Source organism: Rhincodon typus, chromosome 3, assembly GCF_021869965.1.
Source record: "Rhincodon typus isolate 14 chromosome 3, sRhiTyp1.1, whole genome shotgun sequence".
Classification (NCBI taxonomy): domain Eukaryota; kingdom Metazoa; phylum Chordata; class Chondrichthyes; order Orectolobiformes; family Rhincodontidae; genus Rhincodon; species Rhincodon typus.
Genome location: NC_063334.1, coordinates 73,461,373 through 73,484,509, shown reverse-complemented (window position 1 = coordinate 73,484,509; position 23,137 = coordinate 73,461,373). Strand labels below are relative to the sequence as shown.

The 23,137-nt window shown below is 38.8% G+C and overlaps 1 protein-coding gene across 2 annotated transcripts in view; it reads right to left on the bottom strand.

Moving 5' to 3' along the window:
• Positions 1–23,137, bottom strand: part of epb41l4a (erythrocyte membrane protein band 4.1 like 4A) — a 242,889-nt gene that overhangs the window by 44,180 nt on the left and 175,572 nt on the right. For both annotated transcript variants that reach the window (XM_048595332.1, XM_048595333.1), the window contains exons 11-14: positions 21,053–21,144; positions 17,178–17,261; positions 14,483–14,604; positions 10,900–10,990 (exon numbers count right to left, since the gene is read on the bottom strand). In XM_048595332.1, coding sequence (XP_048451289.1) covers positions 10,900–10,990; positions 14,483–14,604; positions 17,178–17,261; positions 21,053–21,144 — 389 coding nt within the window. The remainder of the gene's footprint in view (positions 1–10,899; positions 10,991–14,482; positions 14,605–17,177; positions 17,262–21,052; positions 21,145–23,137) is intronic.

The window sequence follows — 23,137 nt, the reverse complement described above, 5'->3', positions numbered from 1 at the left end:
CATTTTTGAAGAAGGGTCTAGGCCCGAAACGTCAGCCTTCCTGCTCCTCTGATGCTGCTTGGCCTGCTGTGTTCATCCAGCTCTACACCTTGTTATCTCAGATTCGCCAGCATCTGCAGTTCCTACTGTCTCTGGTGAGGAAGTGTCATGTGATCTATGCTGAAATATTGAAACACAGTAAACTCAGATGGTTTGACTGTTAAAGATTAAAGAGAGGACTAAATTGTTGTATGAGGAAGAAGATACAAGGTATTCACATTCATAGATAATAGTAGGAGCACCTGCGCTTAAAATGGGATGGATCATTATTCTTTAAAGTCACAGGAAGTTGGTAAGAATATCAAGCTTTGTAAACAGTTATACTTTAACTGTCAATTGAGTTTTAAGAGATAAGGGTTCAGAGTCTGAAGGATAGTTAGTTAGTATTCTACCTGAATACAAGACCTATGTGATTTTTGTTGCTATGAAGATGGACTTTGAGGTGGGAAGGGTTCATAGAGGTCAACAAGCCATTCATCAGATTGGATTACAAGCTTTCTTTGATCAATATTATGACCACACCCTCTTCCATTTCTATATTCCTCTCTATCTTGTCTGATACTATATAATCAGGATTGCTGAGCTGCCAATCCTGTCCATGTTTCAGCCAAATTTAGGTCATAGAAACAAAGAAAAATAGGAAATAGGAGTGGGTGTAGGCCACTTAGCCCAAGCCTGCTTTAATCTTCAAGATGATCATGGCTGATCATCCAACTCAATAACCTGTTCCCACTTTCTCCCCATACCCTTTAATCCCTTTAGTCCTAAGAATTATCTCTAACTCCTTCTTGAAAACATTTGAAGTTTGGCCGCGATTGCTTTCTGTGGCCGAGAATTCTACAGACTCAGCATTGGCTGTATGAAGGCATTTCTCCTCATCTCAGTACTGAAGGGCCTACCCCATATCCTTAGAATGTGAACCCTGTTTCTGGACTCTCCAGGCATCAGGAACATTCTTCTGTTTACCCTGTCTAGTCTTTATAGGTTTCTATGAGATTCCCCCTCATTCTTCTAAATTCCTGTGAATATGGTCCTAATCAATCTCTTCATATGTCAGTCCACGCCAATCCAGGAATAAGTCTGGTAAACGTTTGTTGCACTCCCTCCATGGTTAGAACATCATTCCTCAAATAGGGAGACCAAAACTGCACAGAATACTCCAGGTGTGGTCTGACCAAGGCCCTATACAAATGTAGCAAGATATCCCTGCTTCTGTACTCAAATCCTCTTTGCTATAAAGGCCAACATATCATTTGCCTTCTTCACCATTTACTGCACTTGCATGATTACTTTCAGCGACTGGTATAATTGGATACCCAGGTCTCACTGCAACTCCCCTTTCCCAATCTGTCTCTATTCAGATAATAAGCAAACTTCCTGCTTTTGCTTCATCTGCCATGCCATTTGCCCATTCAATCAACCTGGCCAAATCACAATATGGCATCTCTGCATCCTCCTCAGAGCTCGTTCTCTCACCAAGATTTGTGTTGGGTGTCTACAAACATGGAGCTATTGTATTTAGTTCCCTCATTGAAATCATTAACAGACATTGCGAATAGATGGGGTCCAAGCACTGATCCATGCGGTATCCCATTAGGCATTGCCTGACACTCAGAAAAAGATCCGTTTGTCCCACGCTTTGTTTCCTGTCTGCCAACCAGTACACTACCCTCAATCACATGTGCTTTAATTTTACATACTAATTTCTTATATGAGACTTTGTTGAAAGTCCAAGTAAACCATATCCACTACCTCTCCCTCATCAACTTAATAGTCACATTTGCAAAGAATTCCAGTAGATTTGTTAATATGATTTCTCTTTTGTCAATCTGTGCTGACTCTGCCCAGTCCTGTCACTGTTCTCCAAGTGATCTACAATTAAATAAATATAGTGGCACTAGCACTTCCCCTGCTGCCGATGTCAGCCTAACCAGTCTATAATCTCTGTTTAATATGGTGTTCAATGTGTCAACTAACTTGGTGGTGATATATTTGTCGTACAAAAGAAAAGTTAATGAAGTGCTTGGTTACTAGAATGTAATAGCGTCATTGGAATTGTATCAACCTTGTACCATGACTCAAAAGGAATCTTGTGTGCAAGGAGAAACTCTCTATTTTTGAGGTTGATAGAATTGATATGTTTCACATAACTTGATTAGCGGTAGTGGATCAATGTCTTTATTTGTGCTGAGCCAAAAACATGTTCAGGCACCAATCTCCTAGTTTACCCTGTACCATATCGTTTAGCATGTCTTCACACAGAGCTTGTGGAATTATCACTTGTTTTTGGTTTTTAAGATCACATTCCTGGAGAGTCTAAATTCCTCTCTGAATGACCAGAAAGAACATCCTTGCTTTGAGACTTGTTGGAAGAATTTAGTCCACCCACTAATGAAGATCTTTTTCAGCTGTTGCAGCTAGTTGTCAACTGACATAGCTTGCTGAAGTTGCTTTGCCTTGCAGTAACTGAGATTGATATTAAGACAATCTTCTAACACAGAATCAATAATATCCACTTGTAGGAACCTTGTTGTTCTTGGTAAGGTTTGGAAGTTGCCTATGAGCATCAGTAGTAGTCATTTAGGAACATGATTGGTATTATGTTTCTACATTGAAGCCTTGCATCCGCACATAAAGTCATTGGCATTGTAAGGCACACTTCTGAAAAGTTTTTGAGGGATCATTTCTAATGGTTTGTGGTTGATATGAACATTGAAATACTTGCCAGATAAGAATGTATCTAGCTCTCTTATTCTGAAAACTAGAGCAAAGGTTCCTATCCCAGTGTTGGAGTATTTTGTCTAAGCTGTTGTAAGGACTTTAGAACCAACCATAATGGTTTGTCATCCTGCAATAAACGCACTTCAATACCTTTGTAAGATGCATTTATATCCAATGTGTTAAGATTTGAAGATTTCATAATAGTGAAGAACACAGTGGCTGGATGATTACGCATTTTTGAGAGATTAAAGAAAAATGCTGATCTTTCTGCCATAAAAGTCGCTGAGAATTTTTTTTTTAAATGTCCTGCTCCTGTGCACCCTGGCTCATTTTTTTCTTCTTACCTAACCCTGTTTTATTTGAAGGCTACACTTCAGATGACTCTGCGTGTGCAATGCCACAGGACATCAACTTATAGACAATGTAAAGCCTTTGTCTCGCTCTGTTGAGTTCACTAGCCTGTTTACAGAAAAATAAAACCAAAACAATGCATATGATCGTTCAGGTTATTCTGTAACCATCATTCTGCCAGCAAGCATATTTAAACTCCATCAAATAGGAAGACTCAATCAGGAAGACTGGACTCTAAGTCATTCCTATTGTAAATGGCTAATCTTGGTACTTCCAGCTGAATTATGTGCTCAAAGATTCACATTGATTGATGTTCTGCAGCTACTGAAAGTAATACCATATATCTTCTGATACTGTATTTGTATTGTTGTAGTTTTATTCTTTCATTATCACAACAAATTTAATTTACTAGATTGTACTGAGGGCATGTTTGTAGAAACTTGGAATAATTTGTATCCTTAATTGTTAAATTTAATCTGGATAGATTCTGTTTCAACTTCATTATTATCCCATATATTGTCTATTCGCTTCCAGGCAGCATCATCCTTCAGCCAGGAGTGGTAACAGTCTGGTCCAGACTGACTGCCACTCACATTTCAGTGAGAGATGCTTGGAGAATATTCAAAGCAATGTACAGCAATTGTTAGGTTTTTCCTTCCTTTCAGCATCAAGTGAATCATCTGATCCAGCAGTCTGTCTGACAGCTTCAAAAACTTGATTCCAGCAATAATTGATGGTCTTGAAAAATGGTTCAAGCCAAATGAAAAGAGATATAAAATCTATTCACTAAATAAGGGTAAGTTGTGGGTGCAACTGTGCCTTGAGTTCAACATTTAAATAAGATATTTAAAAGTAACTGAACATATTAGTATTGGCCTATGTCTAGTGATGGCATACTCACCTCTGAGTCATAGATCATGGGATTAAGAACCACCCCAACCATCCCATTGTGAATTAAATGGTACTTGCCTATTTGCTCATGTAACAGTCAAATGTTTATGCTAAAGCTCACTTGGTTATCTTTTACATAGGTAATACTTTTAAAGATTTGATGCATCTTCTTGACTTTGGCCCAACATATAATCTAAAATGGCTGTTACAATGGAATAAAACAAAGACGACCAGCACTAAAGAATTTGGATTATGTTCTTATTTATCTAATATTTATGTATTTCATAATATTACAGACTATATCTTTTCATTCATATTAATTATCTGACATTTATTTATTTTAATAACATTACAAGCTATATATATTTTATTAGTATTGAGACAGCCATCATTACAGACTGTGTGGCAGCACATTGGTCGGGAAGTTGAAGACTGAGGTCTTGGAATGAGAGGGATATTCACAACTTGTAATGACACAGATTTACAATTAGACAAAAATCAATCCATTTCCAATAACACTAATGTGAAAAGTCATGGTCATTTATGTCAACAAAAGATGCCATTCAGCCTGTTGACTCTATTCTGACCATCCATACAGAAATTGAATTTTCCCCTGCTATCCCGCAAGTCTACTTCCTTCAAAGTCCATCCAATTTTTCTTTGAAATTGCGGATCATCTCAGTATCAGCAGATTCATGGGCAGTGTATTCCAGGTCATTACTAGGTAAAGTTCTTCCTTACATTCCCTCATGCCCAAAACCTTAAACTTGTGTCTTCTTGTCTGAGTACCATTAGGCAAAGGAAGTGCTTTTCTCTACCTTATATAAATCTACGCTCATCTTGCATTCCACTTTTAATATTCCCTTCAATCTCCTTTACACCAAGGAGAAATATTGTGTAATTTCATTGATTCCAGAAAGGACCTGGGGACAGAAGGACATATAAAGGCCCAATAACCAATGACAACAGTGATCAGATCCAGGCTGCTGGGCTTGGGTAGTGGGGTGCGGGATATTGGGTTGCTGTGCCTGGATCGGGAGGGGGTGGCACTGCTGTGCTCAATTTGAAAAGAATGGCACCTTGTGTGTTTGGGTCAGGGACGAGTGCACTGTAGACATTTTGGGGGTGAACCTGCTGTGCTTAGGTCAGAGGGTGAGACTGCTGTTGTCAGTTTGAAGGGATGGGAGTTGCTGTGATTTGCTTTACATTGCTTGAGTCAGGGTGGGCATGTTCTGGCAGGGGTGGCAGGCAGGTAGGTGCTTGATTCAGGGATGGAGACAACGCCAGGGCACTATCCTTGCTTCCCCCTTTCACCTGGCAGTGCCTCCCTCTGTCTTTGTCCCAGCCCTTCATTCCAGCTTGCCCCAACCCCACCCATGACAATAAAATGTAGGCCATTCACTAATCACTCACTAACGAAAATGATTGTCCACTTAGGAAATTCCTTGTCATTGGTTAATATCCACTGCAATAGTCAAAGAGATCACGGCTGATCTGATAATCCTCAACTCCCATATTCCTTGATTACCTTACAGATTAAAAATTTGTCTGTCTCAACTTTAACAACACAACCTCAAGCCTCTGTGGTAAAGAATTTCAGAGATTCAGTGTCCTCAGAGAAGAAATTCCTCCTCATCTCTGTCCTAACTGGATGATCCCTTACTCTAAGTTAACGCCCTCATAAACTTCCCCATAAGAGGTAACAACCTCTTAGCACCTACCCTGTCAAGTCTTCTAAGAATGTAATATGTTACAACATTTAAAAGGCATCTTGGGTATATGAATAGAAAGGGTTTAGAAGGGGATGGGCCAAATGCCAGCAAGTGGGACTAGGTCAGATTGGGATGTCTGGTTGGCGTGGACGAATTGGACTGAAGGGTCTGTTTCTGTGCTGTATGACTCTATAACTCTATAACCTAGTGAATATTCTCTGGACTGCCTCCAATGATGGTATATCTTCCCTCAGCTAAGAGGACCAAAACTATTTGCAGTATTCTGGGTATGGTCAAATTAGTGCCTTGTATAGTTTTTGAAAAAGTTCCCAATTTTTACACTCCATCCTCTTTGAAATAAAAGCCAACATCCCACTTGCCTTCCCTATTATCTGCTGAACTTTTGTGCTAGCTAGCTTTTTGTGATTTACGTGGGACTATGTAGTGTAGCGTTCTGCAGTCTTCTTCTATTTAAATAATATTCAGCTCCTCTATTCTTCCTGCCAAAGTGCATAACTTCACATTTTCCCACATTATATACTATCTGCCAAGTTTTTGCCAATTCACTTAATCTGTCAATATCCCTGGTGTCATTCTCACCATTAGCGTTCCCACCTATCTTCATGTCATCCGTAAATTGGATACAGTACATTCACTTTCCTCACTCAAGTCATCAATATATATTGAGAATAATGTGGTCCCAGCACTGATCCCTATGGCACTACACTAGTTCCAAGTTGCTATACTGAAAATGCCCCCCGTTATCCCAAATCTTTATCTGTCATTAAAAACCTAAAGAACTGTGGATACTGTAAATCAGGAACAAAAACAGAAGTTGCTGGAAAAGCTCAGCATGTCTGACAGCATCTGTAAAGAAAAATCAGAGTTAAAGTTTCGGGCGCCGTGACCCTTCCTCAGAACCTTCCTCTGTCTGCCATTAGTTAGCCAATCATCTATCCATACTACCTCCAACACTATGGGCTCAAATCTTATTAAGTAACCTAATATGTGGTGCCTTATCAAATTACTTCTGTAATTCAAACATATTACATGTATTGCCTCTTCTATATCTATCCGGCTTGTTACTTCCTCAAAGTATTCTAGTAATGTTATCAGGCATGACAACACCTTCATGAGGACATGCTGACTTTGTTTGTTCATATTCAGTATTTCTAAATGCTCTGCTATGACATCCATTCAAGTAGACTAACATTTTCCCAAAAACAGATAAAGCTATAGTCTATAATTATCTGGATATTGTCTCCTTCCCTTTTTGAATAAAGTGTTACACTGGCAATTTTCCAATTCTCCAAGAGTTTTCCAGAATATAAGGTTTTTGGGAAATTACTACCAGTGCATCCACCATCTCAGTAGCTACTTCCTTCAATATCCAAGAGTGCATTCCCTCAGATCCAGGGGACACAGTCTTTAGCCTATAGCTTGGCTAACAGTCTTTCTCTAATGATGATCATTCTATGTATTTCCCCACCCTATTTTTGCTCTTTATTATTCAGTAATTTTGGAATGCTATTCATGTTTTCTATTGTGAAAACTGTTGTAAAGTATTTATTCAAATCATCTGCCATTTCGTGATGCCCCATACTGTTTTCTCAGTCCGATTCTCCTAGAGACCTATATTCACTTCAGCCTCTGTCATCTTTTTTATGTATTTAAAGAAGCTCTTACTGATTGTCTTGCTATTATTTACAAGCTTGCTCTCAAATTTTGTATTCTCCCTCTGATTATTTTTTGGTCATCATTTGTTCATTTAAAAGAAAACTTCTTCAATCCTCTGGCTTACCACTAATCTTTGCTACAGTGTGTTTGTTGCCCCCCTCAATCTTTAACTTCCCTCATTAACCATGCTTGGCTTATCCCCTTCCTAGAAACCTTCTTTCTCACTGGAATATATCTTTGTTGTGAGCCATGAACTATTTTCTTAAACGTCTGCCGTTGTTCTTCAAAAGTTTTTGCTGCTAAACTCCTTTCTCATTTTACTCCTTCCAACTCTGCCCTCATTATCTAGTAATTACGTTTATTTTATTTCAGTACAGTTGTTTCTGAATCAAGTTTCTCCCTCTCAAACTGAATACTAAATTCTACCATATTATAGTCGCTGTTTTCTTGGGAAACTTTTACTCTGAGTTAATTTATTAAATCTGCCTTATTACACATCACCAAATCTAAAATAGCCTGATTCCTGGTTGAATCCATAACATATTGTTCTAGGCAACTGTCTTGAATACACGCTATTAATTCTTCCTTAAGCCAATCTGATTTTTCTAATCTACATGAAGATTAAAGTCACCTATGATTAATGTGATGCCTTTTTTACATATTCACATCATTTCCTAATTTATTCTCTATCCCACTGTATAGCTACTGTTAGAGGGCCTATAGAATGTTCCAGCCAGTGTCTTCTACCCTTTGTTACTTCTTACTTTCACCCAAATGGATTCTACAACTTCTGAACTAAGACCATCTCTTGCTATTGTAGCTATTCCACCCTGTACTAACAAAGCCACCCCACCACCTTTTGCCTGTCCTTTCAAAAAGTTACATAACCTTGAATGTTTAGTTCCAGGCTTTGATCTCCTTGCAACCATGTCTCTGTAATGGTTGTAAGATCATAACCATTGACCTCTATTTGTACCATTAATTTATGTTCTTCTAAAGAATACGTACATTAAGGAAAGAGCCATTAATATTGCCATCTAAACATTTTTCCAGCCCTTGACCCTGTGTACTGCTCTTTTTCTATATTTCTATCTCTGTCATTTCCTGTCCCACCCTGGGTGTAATCATCCGATAACTGCCCTATAATTCTGCCATATCCTCCTGCTTTGCAAATCTATATTTCCACTCTCCCAAAATCTCCCCCATCAGCCCCACCACCCCGAATTAGTTTAAAGCCTCTCTACAGCCCTAGTTATTTGATTCAGTAGGGCACTGGTCCTGCCATGGTTTAAACAAAGCCCATCCTACCAGCGTAGCTCCTTTCTATGCCAGTTCAGACAAAGTGTTACTGAATTTGGAACATTAACGTTACTTTTCTCTGCACAGATGCGGCCAGGCCTGTTGAGTTTCTTCAGCACTTTCTGTTTTGCTGCTGGCAGCACCCCATGAACTGAACCTCATTCCATCCACACCAATCTTTGGGGCAGCCTTTAATTCCCTGATTATATTGACCCTATGTCAGTTTGCCTGTGGCTCAGGTAGTAATCCAGACATTACCTTTGAGTCTTTGCTTCCTAATTTAGTTCCTAATGTTCAAATTGTTTCAGCAGAACTTCTTTTCTTGTCCTATCAATATCGTTATTACTTCCGCCCCCTCCAAGTTCTTCCCCAGCCCTGATGAGGTGTCCTCAACCCTGACATCAGGCAGGTAACTCACCCTTTGGAACTTCCACTGTTGGCTGCACAGAACTGTAAGTATTCCCCTAATTCTACTGTCCCCTACCACAACTTTATTCCTATTTCCTTCTGCTGTGTGAATGAGTACCTGTACCAAGGTGCTGTTGACAGATTGCTCAGCCTCCCTGCAGTCCTTGTTCTCATCTGCACAGCTTGCACAAACCTCATAACTGTTGGATAATTGCAGGAGCTGAGGCTTGTCAAACACAATCCCTTGGGCCTCCATAGCTGCCTCATCTGTAGTCACACCCTCTTGTCCCTGATCACAGATCAAATTTGAACTCCAAAGTATGACTGCACGCTGGAGCAAAGTGTCCAGGTAATATTTCTGATATGTTTCCTCCCTGATATGACGCCATGTCTATAGCTCAGCCTTCAGCTCTTCATCTTGAATCCAAAGTTCCTCGAGCTGTAACACTTATGACAGATGTATTTGCTCTGAATCACACTGGTCTCCAACAGCTTCCACATGCTACAGCAATAACACATCACCGGCGTGCCACCACTATCATTCTGATTTGACTTATAAATTAATTACTCAAGATTCCTTGCTCTTTATACTCTACCATAACACAATTTTTAAAATTTTAAAATAGACCAATGTCAATCTTATACTTAACTAGCAATTTTTAAAAGAAAAAAGAAAAACACCGGAGACCTAAGCACAAACTAAAGACCTTACTTTTACTTTAAAAACTAAAAATATTCACTAGTTCTACTCATCAATCAGCTTCTTTTCCAGCATTCGAATCACGGTACAGTTCATAATGTCAGACTGCTGCTGGTCTCGCTACAGGACAGCCTTTTGATCCCCACTTTCATCCTTTCCCACTCACCTCTCATTGTGAAATGTTTACTTGTTGCAGTACACTTCAGTTAAACCACCTCCAGCCCCGTTTGTGCAGAATTGCCACTTGAACCAAAATTCTTTGTCACTTACTCAGCCATCTAGCTTTGCTTCTTCCCTCCTAGCCTTCATTGTCTCCCTCTACATTTATTTTTCCTTAGACTACTCTTTTCATCATTAAAACTATTTTCTTCTGCTGTTGTTCTGAACTCATACTAAGGGCCCCATCTATGGGTAGAGGTTGGTCAGTGTAGGAACTTAGTAACTCCCTGCACTGACTAATTTCCACCACTAGATGGATGCTATTCAATCCAAAAATATAGTTGAGAATATTTTCATAAATTATTTCAACACTGTATTGTACAGGGGTCAGGATGTTCTGTATTACATTTCTTTTATAGATACTGATGTACTTTCTTTTGCACTTATTTCAGTTAGGACTACACAGGGTTGTGCATTGTTTTTCTTTCCAGGTTAGAAATTGGTCGAATGAACCTAATGCTGACGTTAACATTGATTTCTATGGGAACTTGTGGTTCACTTAAAGTCATTTCATTTTCTGGGTTTTTCAGGAATACAACCACAACTTATGTGAGTAATTTCTGCAGTATATAGATTTCCACTTGGAAAATTTGGATCTTTCAGTGTTTATCCACTCGAACATGGGAGTGGTGAGTAACACCCTTAAAGCTGATACAGCTTTATTTATTTACATATGAGATAACCCCTGAAGAAACCTGAAAAAGTTAGGAATGCAACATTTGGGAAATGTCAATGCTAAATTGAAAAGCAAGTAAAGAGAATGTTAATTCAGTATTTCAATCTGAATCTGAATTTTGGACTCAGATGTTTGAGAATTGTAATTGTGGAATATGTGCTGTTATACAGATTTATCCAATAATCTTGAGTATAAGACAGGTTTACCTTTTCACTGGTGAAGGTGCAATAATCTTGGTGGTGCCATCATATTCCGTACGGTCTGTTTTGATATGACTGCGACTGACACTGTTTGGCCCTATGGTAACAATGTCACAAGTCAAGACTTATACAAGTGCTAAATGTTTAATATTTAAGAAATGGTTAAAATGGCTAATCATGAAATTACTTAATGATCAGTTCATTTTGAATCAATTGATTTGTTTCACAAAGTCTTACACAAGAAAAAAATAGGTCAGAAAACAAAAATAAATTGAGACATGGGTGTGTTCTACTTTCCATTAAGTGAGTTCAAACCTTCATCTCATGGGAAAGGTATGTATAAATCTCTGCCTAGGTTATTTCCCACTGGCTAGTATGACCCATATAAAATTTTAAAGTGGCACTGTAAATACTAAATGGTACTGATATGACTAAAACTAAGGGAAAATGGAACAGATAAATTTGTTTGTTCATCTCTAAAAACATTCAAAGAATACATATCAGATTAGTTCTCTTCTGTGATCTTTCTATTAATCCCGCAGGAATTAAATATGAACATGGCACTTAGAAGAGTGTTTAGAGCATTTGACCCTTCAAGTCATTTTTCTATTCGATAATGTCATGGCTGATCTGAATGTGATAATAATTCCACTTCACTGCATAACCCTTCCCCCACCCCATAACCCTTAGCCACCTTGCCTTTCTAAAATCTATCTAATTCAGGCCTTGAATACATTCATCCACCAGCATCCACTGCTTTATGGAGAAGAGATTCCATAGATCCTCAAGAGAAAAGGAGTCCTCATTTCTGATTTAAAAGAGACAACTCTCATTTTTAAACAGCGATGCTGCTTAATGCAATGTGTTCATTGGCTGTCATCAATAAAGGTGGAAACAAGTCATAATAAAGTCCACATTACTACAGCAAGCCAGCTACTACATCATGTACAAATGTGTTTTTCTAAATTTTTTTTCCCCAAAAAGAACAAAACAAAAATGCACACATCTGATCAACATAGCCATGGCCAACTAAGAATATTATCATTCATTAACAAAATTGTGACAATTCTAGTATGGAAAAATATGTATTCAATCATTTTGACATGAAGAATAGAAAAGCAACATATTATTCAACCGGAGAGAGAGAGCATAGCTCTGGGGCACAGAGGCTTCTGAGTATTCTGGTGTCTGAATTATATAACATTTGTTTCAGCGAGTCATTAAGGAGCCAAATTGAATGTTGTTGTTTATTGGGAGGGAATGGAGTATATAGTAAGAATAATTTGCTTCAGTCATATAGGGTAATAGTGAGACCATATCTTAGGTATCGTGTACAGTTTCATTTTTTTTTAAATTTAAGAAAGGATATAATAGCATTAAAAGCAGTGCAGAGAAGATTCACTTGGATCATGACTGGCAGAAAGGCATTGTCTTATGAGGAAAAGTTGGGCCTATATTCATTCAAGTTTAGAAGAATTAGAGATGATCTAATAGAAGTTCACAAGATCCAGAAGGGACAGAGTGGATGGTAACAGGATGTTACTCCTTGTGGGAGATACTAGAACTAGGGACATAGTTTTAAATTAAGGAGTCTCCGAATGAGATGAAGTTGAGGAGCATTTCTTTTCTCACTCTGAGGGTTGTTAGTCTGTGGCCTTCTCCACAGAGCAGTAGAGGCAGGGTCATTGAATATTTTTATGGTTCACTTAAATAGATTTCTGATTGACAACAGAGCCATTAAGTATAAGGGTAGATAGACAATGGAGTTGAGGCCACAATCAGATCTGTCATGATCTTACCAATTGCTGGAGCAGGCTGTCACAGGTAACTGGCTAATAATATAGTCTGATGCAAGTACTGACTACGCAGAATGATCAAACATGTAACACTGCAGCTTTGACTAAGAACTTCGCATGTACAGTTGTTGGGTGGCCAACATTATAAACCCATCCTAAGAAATTCCTAAAAAAAACTGCTGTCTGTCACACGTTCAATTTTTTTTTCCTCAAGGCTTTAATGAATATCCTAATTATTAAAAGAGCAAACCTTTGTCAAAGCAACAGGGTGAAAATGCTCATGAACATCAATGCAAGAAAGAAAAATAGGGGACAGCTATTAATTCTAGCTGTGTTCCGGTCCCACTATTTTGTGGAAGCAAACTAATCCACTATTTAAGCCCAGATAAACTATCAAACTTATATATTGCTACTCAGCTCTTTAAATATCATTTCAGAAGCTCAGAGAAACAGAAAGATCCCTGAAAGAAGCAGGATAATTCAGTAGAGTAGTTAAGAAGACATCATGGATGCTTGGCTTTATCAGTTGAGGCACAGATTATTAAAGCAAGGAGGTCATGTTGGAGCTGGAAAGGATTTTGGTCAGGTCACAGTTGGAGTACTGTGAGCAGTTCCAGTCACCGCATAATAGGAAGAATGGGATTGCACTGGAGCAGATGCAAAGGAAACTTACATAAATGTCTGATTGACAACAGAGCCATTAAGTATAAGGGTAGATAGACAATGGAGTTGTCTACGGCTGGACTACAGCAGTTAAGCACTAAAGAGAGTCTGGATCTTACTATCTCTGGATAAGCTGGGATTGTTTTCTTAAGAGAGGTTTAAGGAGAGTGGGGGGTGGGGGCCTGACAGAGGTGTGTAACGTTATCAGGGGCTTGGACAGAATGAATGGAAAGCAGCTGTTCGCCTTAGTTGAAGGGTCAGTAACAAGGGAGCATAATTTTTAGATAAAAGATAGGGGGATTAGATGGGATTTGAGAAAAAATGTTTTCACCCAGAGGGTGGTGGGAATCTGAAGTGCACTGTCTGGCATGGTAACAGAGGTGGGTAACGTCATCACCGGTGAAAAGTACTTGATTGAGCAGTTGAAATGTCATCATGTTCAAGGCTATGGGTCTAGTGCTTGGATGTGGGGCTAGTGTAGATTTAGTGCAGCTTTGGCAGGACAGACTGGATGGGTCAAAGGGCCTCTTCTATACTGTATGATTCTGTCACCATTATGTGGATTCCTGTTAGACAAGTGTTACATTCCCTATCGTGCAGGGGTTCCTTTTTGTCATGCATTACAAGTCATCTACCAACTTGCATGCCAGCAATACAGGGACATGCCCTCATGATTTTACATCCATTCATTTTTTAAGACTCAAAATTGAAGGAGGCACACAAATAAATTGCTAAAATATATTCCCAGAATGTAAATTTCTGTACCAGGAGCAAAAATTTGAGGATTTATTTCAATTTTGTTTCAGTAAATAGCACAAAAGAGAGACTATTATGTTTTCACAGTGTAACGTCTCAAATATTTTGTATCTGACCTACTGTACAGTGCAACATATTCCAAAAACTGTACAATCATTCAGAAATTTAAACCTGACAGTCCACCTATAATGATTTGAACAATATATTCTGGCTACCTCTAAATACGACAGGACAGGATGGTGGGGAAGCCATTTTGTATATTTATAGTATGCTGAAACTAAACGTCACAAAGTCTTAAACAATTCTGATGGCCAGTGAATAAGTGTTGAAATGTGCTTCAGCTGTAGTCACTGGATTATTACTAAGTCACTTACCTGACTGCGGAGAATGAGTTGTCCGTTTAGGGTACGTTTTGCTGCGAGTTCTTTTCACATTCTGATCAGGCCGTGGAAGCTCTATGGATTGATCTCGGTTTAGTTGAAATGCAGTCTTACCACTGCTCAAAAATAATTTATTATATTTTATTACTTTAATTTTATTGTATGCATGACTATACTTATAGAAATATGCCGTAAGTGAATTAATGAAATTAATAAACTGCTATATCACCAAAGTGAGAATGGTCCCAAACATGGTTCTACGGATTTACTGCACTGTAGGGATTCTAGGATTCTGTAACAAGTGGTTAGGATTGTACCTGTGACTCGGAGACATGCTGTCTGTCAGGATGCGGAGGAGAGAGCTAAAAGCCAAAAGTCTCTAAGGTTCACCATGCAGGAATATGGTAAAGAACACATGCTCAAATTGGAATGATCAAATTTCTGGGGATTAGAAATCAAGCAGGAAGATTCACCTAGTTTGCCTCAGAGGGAGAAACACCAGGGAAAATGTCTGATAATGAAGGAGAGTTCGGACACTTCTAGGAATGAGAAAGAACAAAGGCAAACCCTCAGGAGCTAATAATCATTTTCAGATTGCTTCTGGGAATGCTGAATGTCTAATTAAGGGACAATATTACATATTTCTGTGAGTAGGCTTTTTGGCTGTGTTAAAACTAAAATAAATTCAGTTTTATAGCTTAAAGCATAAGCTGCCTACCAAAAATATTATTTGAGTCTGTGGTATTTTTGGTTTGTGTAAGAATAAAGATCTTAGAATATAAAATATTTTGGAGTTGCAAAGGGAAATAGCTGGAAAAACTGAGGATGTCTGGCAGCATCAGGGATGGCCTTCTGGTATCATCACTAGGCTGTTAACCCAGAGACCCAGGCGATGTCGTGGGGACCTGGGTTCAAATCCCATCATGGCAGATGGTGGAATTTGAATTCAATGTTAATCTAGAATTAAGAATCTAATGAAGACCATGAATCTGTTGATGATTATCAGGGAAAAACCCATCTGGTTCACCAATGCCCTTTAGGGGAAGAAACTTCCCTGACATGTGATCCCAGATCCCCAGCAATGTGGTTGAGTCTTAACTGCCCTCAGGACAATTAGGGTTGGGCAATAAATGGATTCAGATCAAAATGTATTTCTGATTTCCAGCACCTGCAATTTTTTTTTGTTTAGCAAATATTTTTAGATTCTCCTTCTAGCTATCAACTGAAAGTTCAATTTTATTTTAAAGTCATCATCATATCAGACATGTCAACATGACAAAGAGGTCCAATCTTATTAGAGACCTTGAGGTGAAGGAACCGCAAGGGTCAGTGACCATAATATGGCAGAATTCACTCTGCAGTTTGAGGAGGAGGAGTTGGAAACAGACATACCGGCTCTGAGTCTAAGGAAGGACATACTGGCATTGGAGGGGTTCCAAAGGGGGTTTATAAGAATGATTCTGAGGATGAAGGGCTTGTCATTTGAGGAGCAGTTGAGGACTCTGGGTCTGTCCCTGATGGAGTTTAGAAGAATGAGGAGGATCTCATTGAAACTTACAGAATACTGAGAGACTTGGATAAAGTGGATATAGAGAAGATGGCTCCACCAATAGGAGAGACTAGGACCCGATGGCACAGCCTCAGAGTGAAGGGGTGACACTTTAGAACTGAGGTGAGCAGGAATTTCTGCAGCCACTGGGCAGTGAATCTGTGGAACTCATTGCTGCAGAGGACTGTGGAGGCCAAGTCATTGAGTGTAATTAAGGCAGAGATAGATTGATTAGTAAGGGGTGAAGAGTTATGGGGAGTTGGCAGGAGAATGGGGTTGAAAAACATATCAGCCATGACCAAATGCTGGAGCAGATCTGATGGGCCAAATGGCCGAATTCTGGTCCTATATCTTATAGTCTTATGTTATGGTGCAGATATTGCTGTGTGTCTGGAGTCACATGTAGGCCAGATCAGGTAAGGACGGCAGTTTCCTTCCCTAAAGGACATTAGTCAACCAGATGGGTTTTTCCTGACAATTGGTAATGGATTCATGGTCATCATTAGATTCTTAATTCTAGATAGTTATTGAATTCAAATTCAGCCAAGGCAGATGGTGAAATTTGAACCTAGGTCCCTAGAATGCTATCTGGATCTCTGGATTAACAGTGCAGCGATAATACCACTAGGCCACCGCCTCCCGCTTTTTGATAAGGCTGGTAATTATTTATTTGAGTGTTGGCTTTGTCCAAAGCCCCTATGGATTTATTATGCCCAGTAAAGATCAACTTCATGAAAGATGTTGTTAAATTTAGCTTGGTTAATAAAGCATTGTGAAATTGTAACTTATTTAAAATGGATTCAGAGGGATCAGCTATTTATTAGACAGGACATGACTATAAAGAAAGATGTTCTATATGATTACTTGAATCAATATTCATTAAAATGAACTGAACCAATCATTGTCAATGCAGTAGAATAGGTCTACATTTAATGTTTTCCCAGTTTGAATGAGAAACCCAACAATTCTTGCATGGCTGTTAAGCAAAAATACCACAATGCTTCCACTGTGCAAATTTACTAAAGCATTAGTTACTTTCCATCTTTTTAAAAAAAAAACAAAGATTACTTCACAAAAAGAATTGCTGTGTACAATTTTCTCCCCTTAAGCTAAAGCAATTGTTTAGAGAAATCTGATTACCTGTATCGATGTCTGTACCCTAGAGACCCCAGCTTGCTAAGTTTTCGTGACATAGAATTTGAATACTCTTCGGATTCGGGTAACCTGATTCAATAAAATGGAAGGATTTTACTTCGAGACATAGAATTGATAAATTATAGTGCCCCTGCAGTGAAAAATGAACATAATACTTAATAAGGTGCAGTTTTACAACATCTATTTTTCATTTGCTGTACAGAGAGGAAGGAGACAAAGCAAGGACAGGATCAAGCTCAGTTACTGAATGACCCAGAAATTCAATAATCAGTGCCTTATTGCTTGAACAGACGGCCCCAAGCTTATATAGTTGCATTCCAGAATATACAATGGCCTCAGCAGAAAAAGGAGAATGAGAGAAAAAATATTGAAGAACTAAAGGCTGAAATAAATTTAAAAATGAATAAAGAATATTTCTCACTGCAATTTCCATCTTGGTACAGAGCTGGATTGAATATCTGCAGCATCCCCTTTCAGGAGTTCAAAGGTGATGGGCTTGGGGTGTTGTGGATGCAGGATTATTCTTGTGATAGGGTGGGAAGGTGCAGGGCTTAGATCACACCGTATTCTACCTCCCTTGTGTTGCAATTAAGTCCAGAACAGGAAAGGTGACGGAAAGCCTTCCTGCTGGAGGCCAATTGCAAACACTGAAGGTGGGTGTGGAGTGTACAGGTGAAGAAACAACCTTTGCTGGTGATCCCCTGACCCTGTGAACCCCACTCCACCTCACTTCTGCACTGTGGGTAGTAGCTACTGCTCCTGGAGATGCTGGCGAGAGTGCAGAGCTGCTCTTCCCGGATTAGTCAGTAGTTTCTGGGGGTAGGATTTCTGCTGGAATCAAGCTTTAATCAAGTAGAAGCCCTGGTGCTGTCCAGGTAAGTGCTAGACTGTCTTGAAGTAGTGTTGAGCTCCCTGTGGAAAGGTGACACAGACATACTGCAGGTTCTCTAACTAGAGGGTGAGATTCACTGTCACCACCACTGAGTTCCGCTCATTGTCTGAACTGGGCTCCATAGTGCCCGCAGTGTCAGTGCTATGAGTTCTGATTTGATCCAAAATTGGTGGAGAGGTCACATGCACCTACTGTGGCATGGTCCATGTGAATAACATGCAGTGGAAGTCAGTAACTCAGGCACTAGCAACATGGTCTGGACAAACTATTCAGTATTCGATACAAAGGCAACTAATCAAACATATATATTGCGCTAGTATCCATGTAGCAGGTGCTTTTGTTTGGCCTTTTGCTCCTATGCAATACTGCCCCCGATGGCTGATGAGCGGATGCTCAGTTTCACACAAAAAAAGTCATTATTTAAGATTTTTATTGTTACAAACAACAAAAAATTAGCTAAACCTTACTCAGTCAGCAACTACTGCACTAACCTGTAAAATACATATTTCACATTAATTTCTTAACAGAACAGAAAATCCATACCATGTATATACATTACACTACATACTCATCAGAAATGTAGACTTGTGTTAAAAGTGCAATCTCCTCCCAGCTTTAACAGGATCTCTTATCTCTGCACCAACAGACTGAATCTTCTAATATCGTTTCAACAAAAACCCTTCAATTGACCTTCTGAGCATAATCGAATGGACTTTCAGAAGAAGACTTCTGCTCTTGATGAGTCTTGTTTCTTTGAAGAGGGAATCTATTCTCACCAGCACCCTGCTCGGTGGTTAGCCCAAAATGAGTCTGTTTTCCTTGTTTGGCAAAGCAGCATCTGTTTTGGGTCTTCTTTACTAAAACTCTGTGTGATTGCCTGAGAGTGTCTGGCCACAGCAAGACCAGCTGCCTGCTCTTTTGCATACTGATGTTAGAACTTGCACCTTACTTTAAAAGTTTTGACCTGACTCATTTCCCAAAGGGAATAAAGTCACTTAAGCTTATATTTGGGCAGATTTTTTAAGAAATCACACTCCCAAACCCCACACCCAAACTACTTAATTTTGCCTTGAATTGTCAGAAACAGTTTGAAATATAATAAAGTCCAGCATTTGTAGCACCATGCTGTGATGACCACAGCCTGATCTTTCAGGACAATGAGATGAGAAATTTTGGTGTTAGTCGGAGCTTCTACTGCAGCACTCAGCAGCTTGGGCTTGAGCTGCAATGGAATCTGGGGCATTGTCCATCAGATGCTGCATCATGGGTTGGTCAGCTTGTTCTGTCCTGGTCATCACTCCCACCTTGGAAAGGTGGAACTTCAAGCACTGAGCCAAATTGCTGCCAAACATCTTTATCCTTAGTAACAACAGGATTTCTGGCAGGCCTACCAATGCACCAAACAATTCACTTTGATGTTTATCTGCCTTTATCTCTAAACTGCTCCAAAGTCCTTATCAGACTTCCCTGCAGGAGAACACATGTACAACCTTGCCCTCTGAGGGACTGGCACGTGTACTATCTTTGTTCCTGCCCTTCCTGTAGGTTATTCATGCCCTGGGGCTCACTACGTGTAGATCCTGCTTCAACACTGTTCTGTAAAGTTTGCACAGTGCTGGTATCTGAACTGATGGTCGTGAGTGTTTCTTCACGATCTGTGTGCTGCTCCTCTTGCATTTCACGTTCCTGAACCAGTGCATTTGTGTATTTCTCACATCCACCCTTTTTGCAGATAAAGACAAAATATGAAATGTTTTGATTAATCTGCACAAAGCATTTTTCTATTGGAGAAAAACTCCACTAAAGGTTAAAGGCTAGTTTCCTCAAAATAGCTAAACTACTGGTTACTCAGGAAATATTTCCATCTGTCCCCTGTTACCTCGGTTCAATTGTGACTGGCTTTAAGCACAAATTTCCTCCACCAACACCACCTTTAAAACGCCTGAGTTGCAACTCTGTGAAGGTGACGGCCCACCATATGTAAACACCCCTGACTTCAGGAACTGAAGCAGGATGTAAGATTAAAGCAGAATACATCGATTTTCAGGCTCAGGGTTTTCTAAGCACTTGAAGTAATGATAATCATTTTTAATTGAAAGCTTAATATATTAAAGGAACACAATGTGTATAAAACACATTTAGCCAGGTGTTAAGGAGTTAGAATTAATTCTTTAGTCGTATTTCTCCAATCTTTATTCACTTTCCATATTTAAGGCATACCTAAGTAAAAAGATTGATCCCATTGGATCGTGAATCCAGATGGGTAGGTGCTTTATTATTCTAGTTCATAAAAATGCTTTTAAAGACCAATTTTGAATGCCAGAGCAGGGTTTTGAGCATAGAGCTGAACTGAGCAACAGCATGTACAGGCATCTTTCTACAGCGTCCAAACAGATAATGCAGGCTGCACATATGCAATTACACCCTATCAATGCTGCTACAATGACAGAGACCAGACACAACACTTTGATGCTCAGAATCATGTTAAATACTGCTGCTACAATTACAGCGCAGTATCCAAATGCTACTGCACTGATGTAATGTCCTCAGAGAGCTTGCATTTTTATTGAGCAAAGACAGCACCAAATAATATTCTGACATCTTTTGCAAGATGTAATCTCCTATTTACCAGTGAACTAAATGATGGAGGAAAAGCAATATTACACTTCCTGAGCACCTCTCATTACACATGTAGATGACTTGGATTAAATATAAAAGTGCTGAAACTGCATGTCTGATTGTAGTCTTTGCATCCAACTGACTACCATAAAACTATATTTCACTTCTGTAGAGCATATAAACCTTTAACCAGCAAATTGTGAGTCCTTTTCTAAATTTACCTTAAGCAAGATTATAATTTAGGTGCAAATAAATATCTACTAGAGTATCATTAATTGCTAGAGGGATATTCTTTTAGTGTTCTGTTTGTTGTTCACAATTAGTAGTAATGGAATATAATGGTACATACCTGAAAAATGTATGATGTTCCACACAGCATCTCCATAGATGCTTACAGGCTGCTTTATTGGGTACCTCAAAGAAGTACGATGTTTCGGTACACTACAATAAAATAACAAATTATAAGATGAAATCTATTTTACCTTTTTGGTGTTTCATAATTACCATGAAAATCCAGAAAAGAGAAGAAACACATCTCCATAACATAAACAAAATGTTCAGACATAAATGAATTAAAATACTAAATGTTTTCTATTTGATTAATTGGCTAAGCTGGCTTTGGAGAAGGGGAGGAGGTGGCCAAGCTCTTGAACAGGCTGAGTAAAGCTGGAGGAAGGCTTATTAGTAAAGGAAGAGAGAGATCACGGAGGGGTGAGTACACTGTGATCTTTATTCCCAGAAGTAAAGAGATTCTACAGATCCTGCCAAACCTAATGCCAAGATCAATTTCATGTTTTTTTCATATACTTCCTACTTGATGGTCAAGTTGACAGACAGACTATCTGACAGGGGGAGAAAGAAATTTTGGAGTGATGTGTGAGATAAAGTGGAACACTGTGATAGGAATCAGACATTGGAAATGAAACTTAGATGTCACAATGCAAGTTTGTTGGGTCTGGAAAAATACTCCCATTCATCTTGTTCACAAGCTGTGAAATGTGTCATGGATTCATATCTCTCACATTTCGCCTGACAGGTTTCTGGAGACCTTGGAATCCTGATCTCCCTAAGTTGCAAATGAAAATTCAGTTAAACTGGAAACATGCAGTCACTCTGGTGACTTCCTGAGGGTGCATTAGTCACCCAGTCTGACATGTCTGCATTCAACCCAGAATTGATTGGGGCTTGGTTTGTTACTGTCCCACCAGCTCCAACCTGCCCATTCATGGGTGTTCAAATACCCCCAATCTGTGGGGTGAACAAAGATATTCCCAAGATTGGACACATGATCATGATGATTACTTAATATGAAATCGGACATGAACAGTTCAGTTAAACTTGCCACGTTTCTACTACTTTAATAAAATAAAATGTAGTTGATGATGAACTCGGAACAAGCATAGAACAAAAACAAACTCAAGGCTTCAGTGCATTTAACAAAAAAAACCTTACATGTTTAGAATACTTAAAATTCCAACGCTGTAACCTTGAGCCAGAAAATGGAATTTTCAAGATAGCGAAGTGAACTATTATTTTAGATCACAGCATGATAGATGATTGCTGTCGCACTTTGCTGATATCAAATAAATGAGAATTTTGTACAATCAAGGTTTCGCTACAGTGGCTGGTCTGAAAACAAAGCTGCTTCTGGGTAATCATTTGCAGCTCAGTGAAAAATGTGATGGTTCACTGTTCTGGATTGAAAGATACATTCAAGAATTAAAGCTGGCTTTTGCCAGGGTCACTCATTCTGACATTCCATGTGTTAAATTAAGTTTATCAGGGATACTTTGTTTTTATAATGCATTCATAATTTTTATATAACGACTTTATTTGAAACTCATCATTCTATTAATGTGATTTGGTAAATTAACATACCCTTTTTCTTCAGATCAAAAAGGGTCTGCTGTGAACATCAAGCATTTACTATGTCTTACAATTATTTTACTTTACTCCTCAGTTATCCCATGAAATTACTGCACTTAATTTTAATATGTGTTCTGTAATGTGTATATGTAATTCTTATGAATTAAACAATATTCCCATAAACTAGCATTTGATATTTAAACATTATAGCTTCCTGTCTTTCAGGTTCAGTGAATGTTGTAACAACAAAGTTTTGCTGAAATCATAACTCAAACTTGATAATGTTGTAATGCCTGTGGGATTTTCAAGTTGATTACTGTCAGAATACTAATTAATCACACATACACAATGGCTTCATGGAAACTAAGTCTTTATCTGACTTGTGACATTTTATGAACTTGATTAGAACATTCATTAAAGTTCCTATTGCTGTCTTATCATTCTAATCAATTGGTTGTCATGAAAATCCAAAGTCAAAGAACAATATAAGAGAGTTAATGGCTCAGGGCATGCACAGGTTCTATACTATAAATCAACACTCCCAATTAACATTTAACATTTTTGGTCA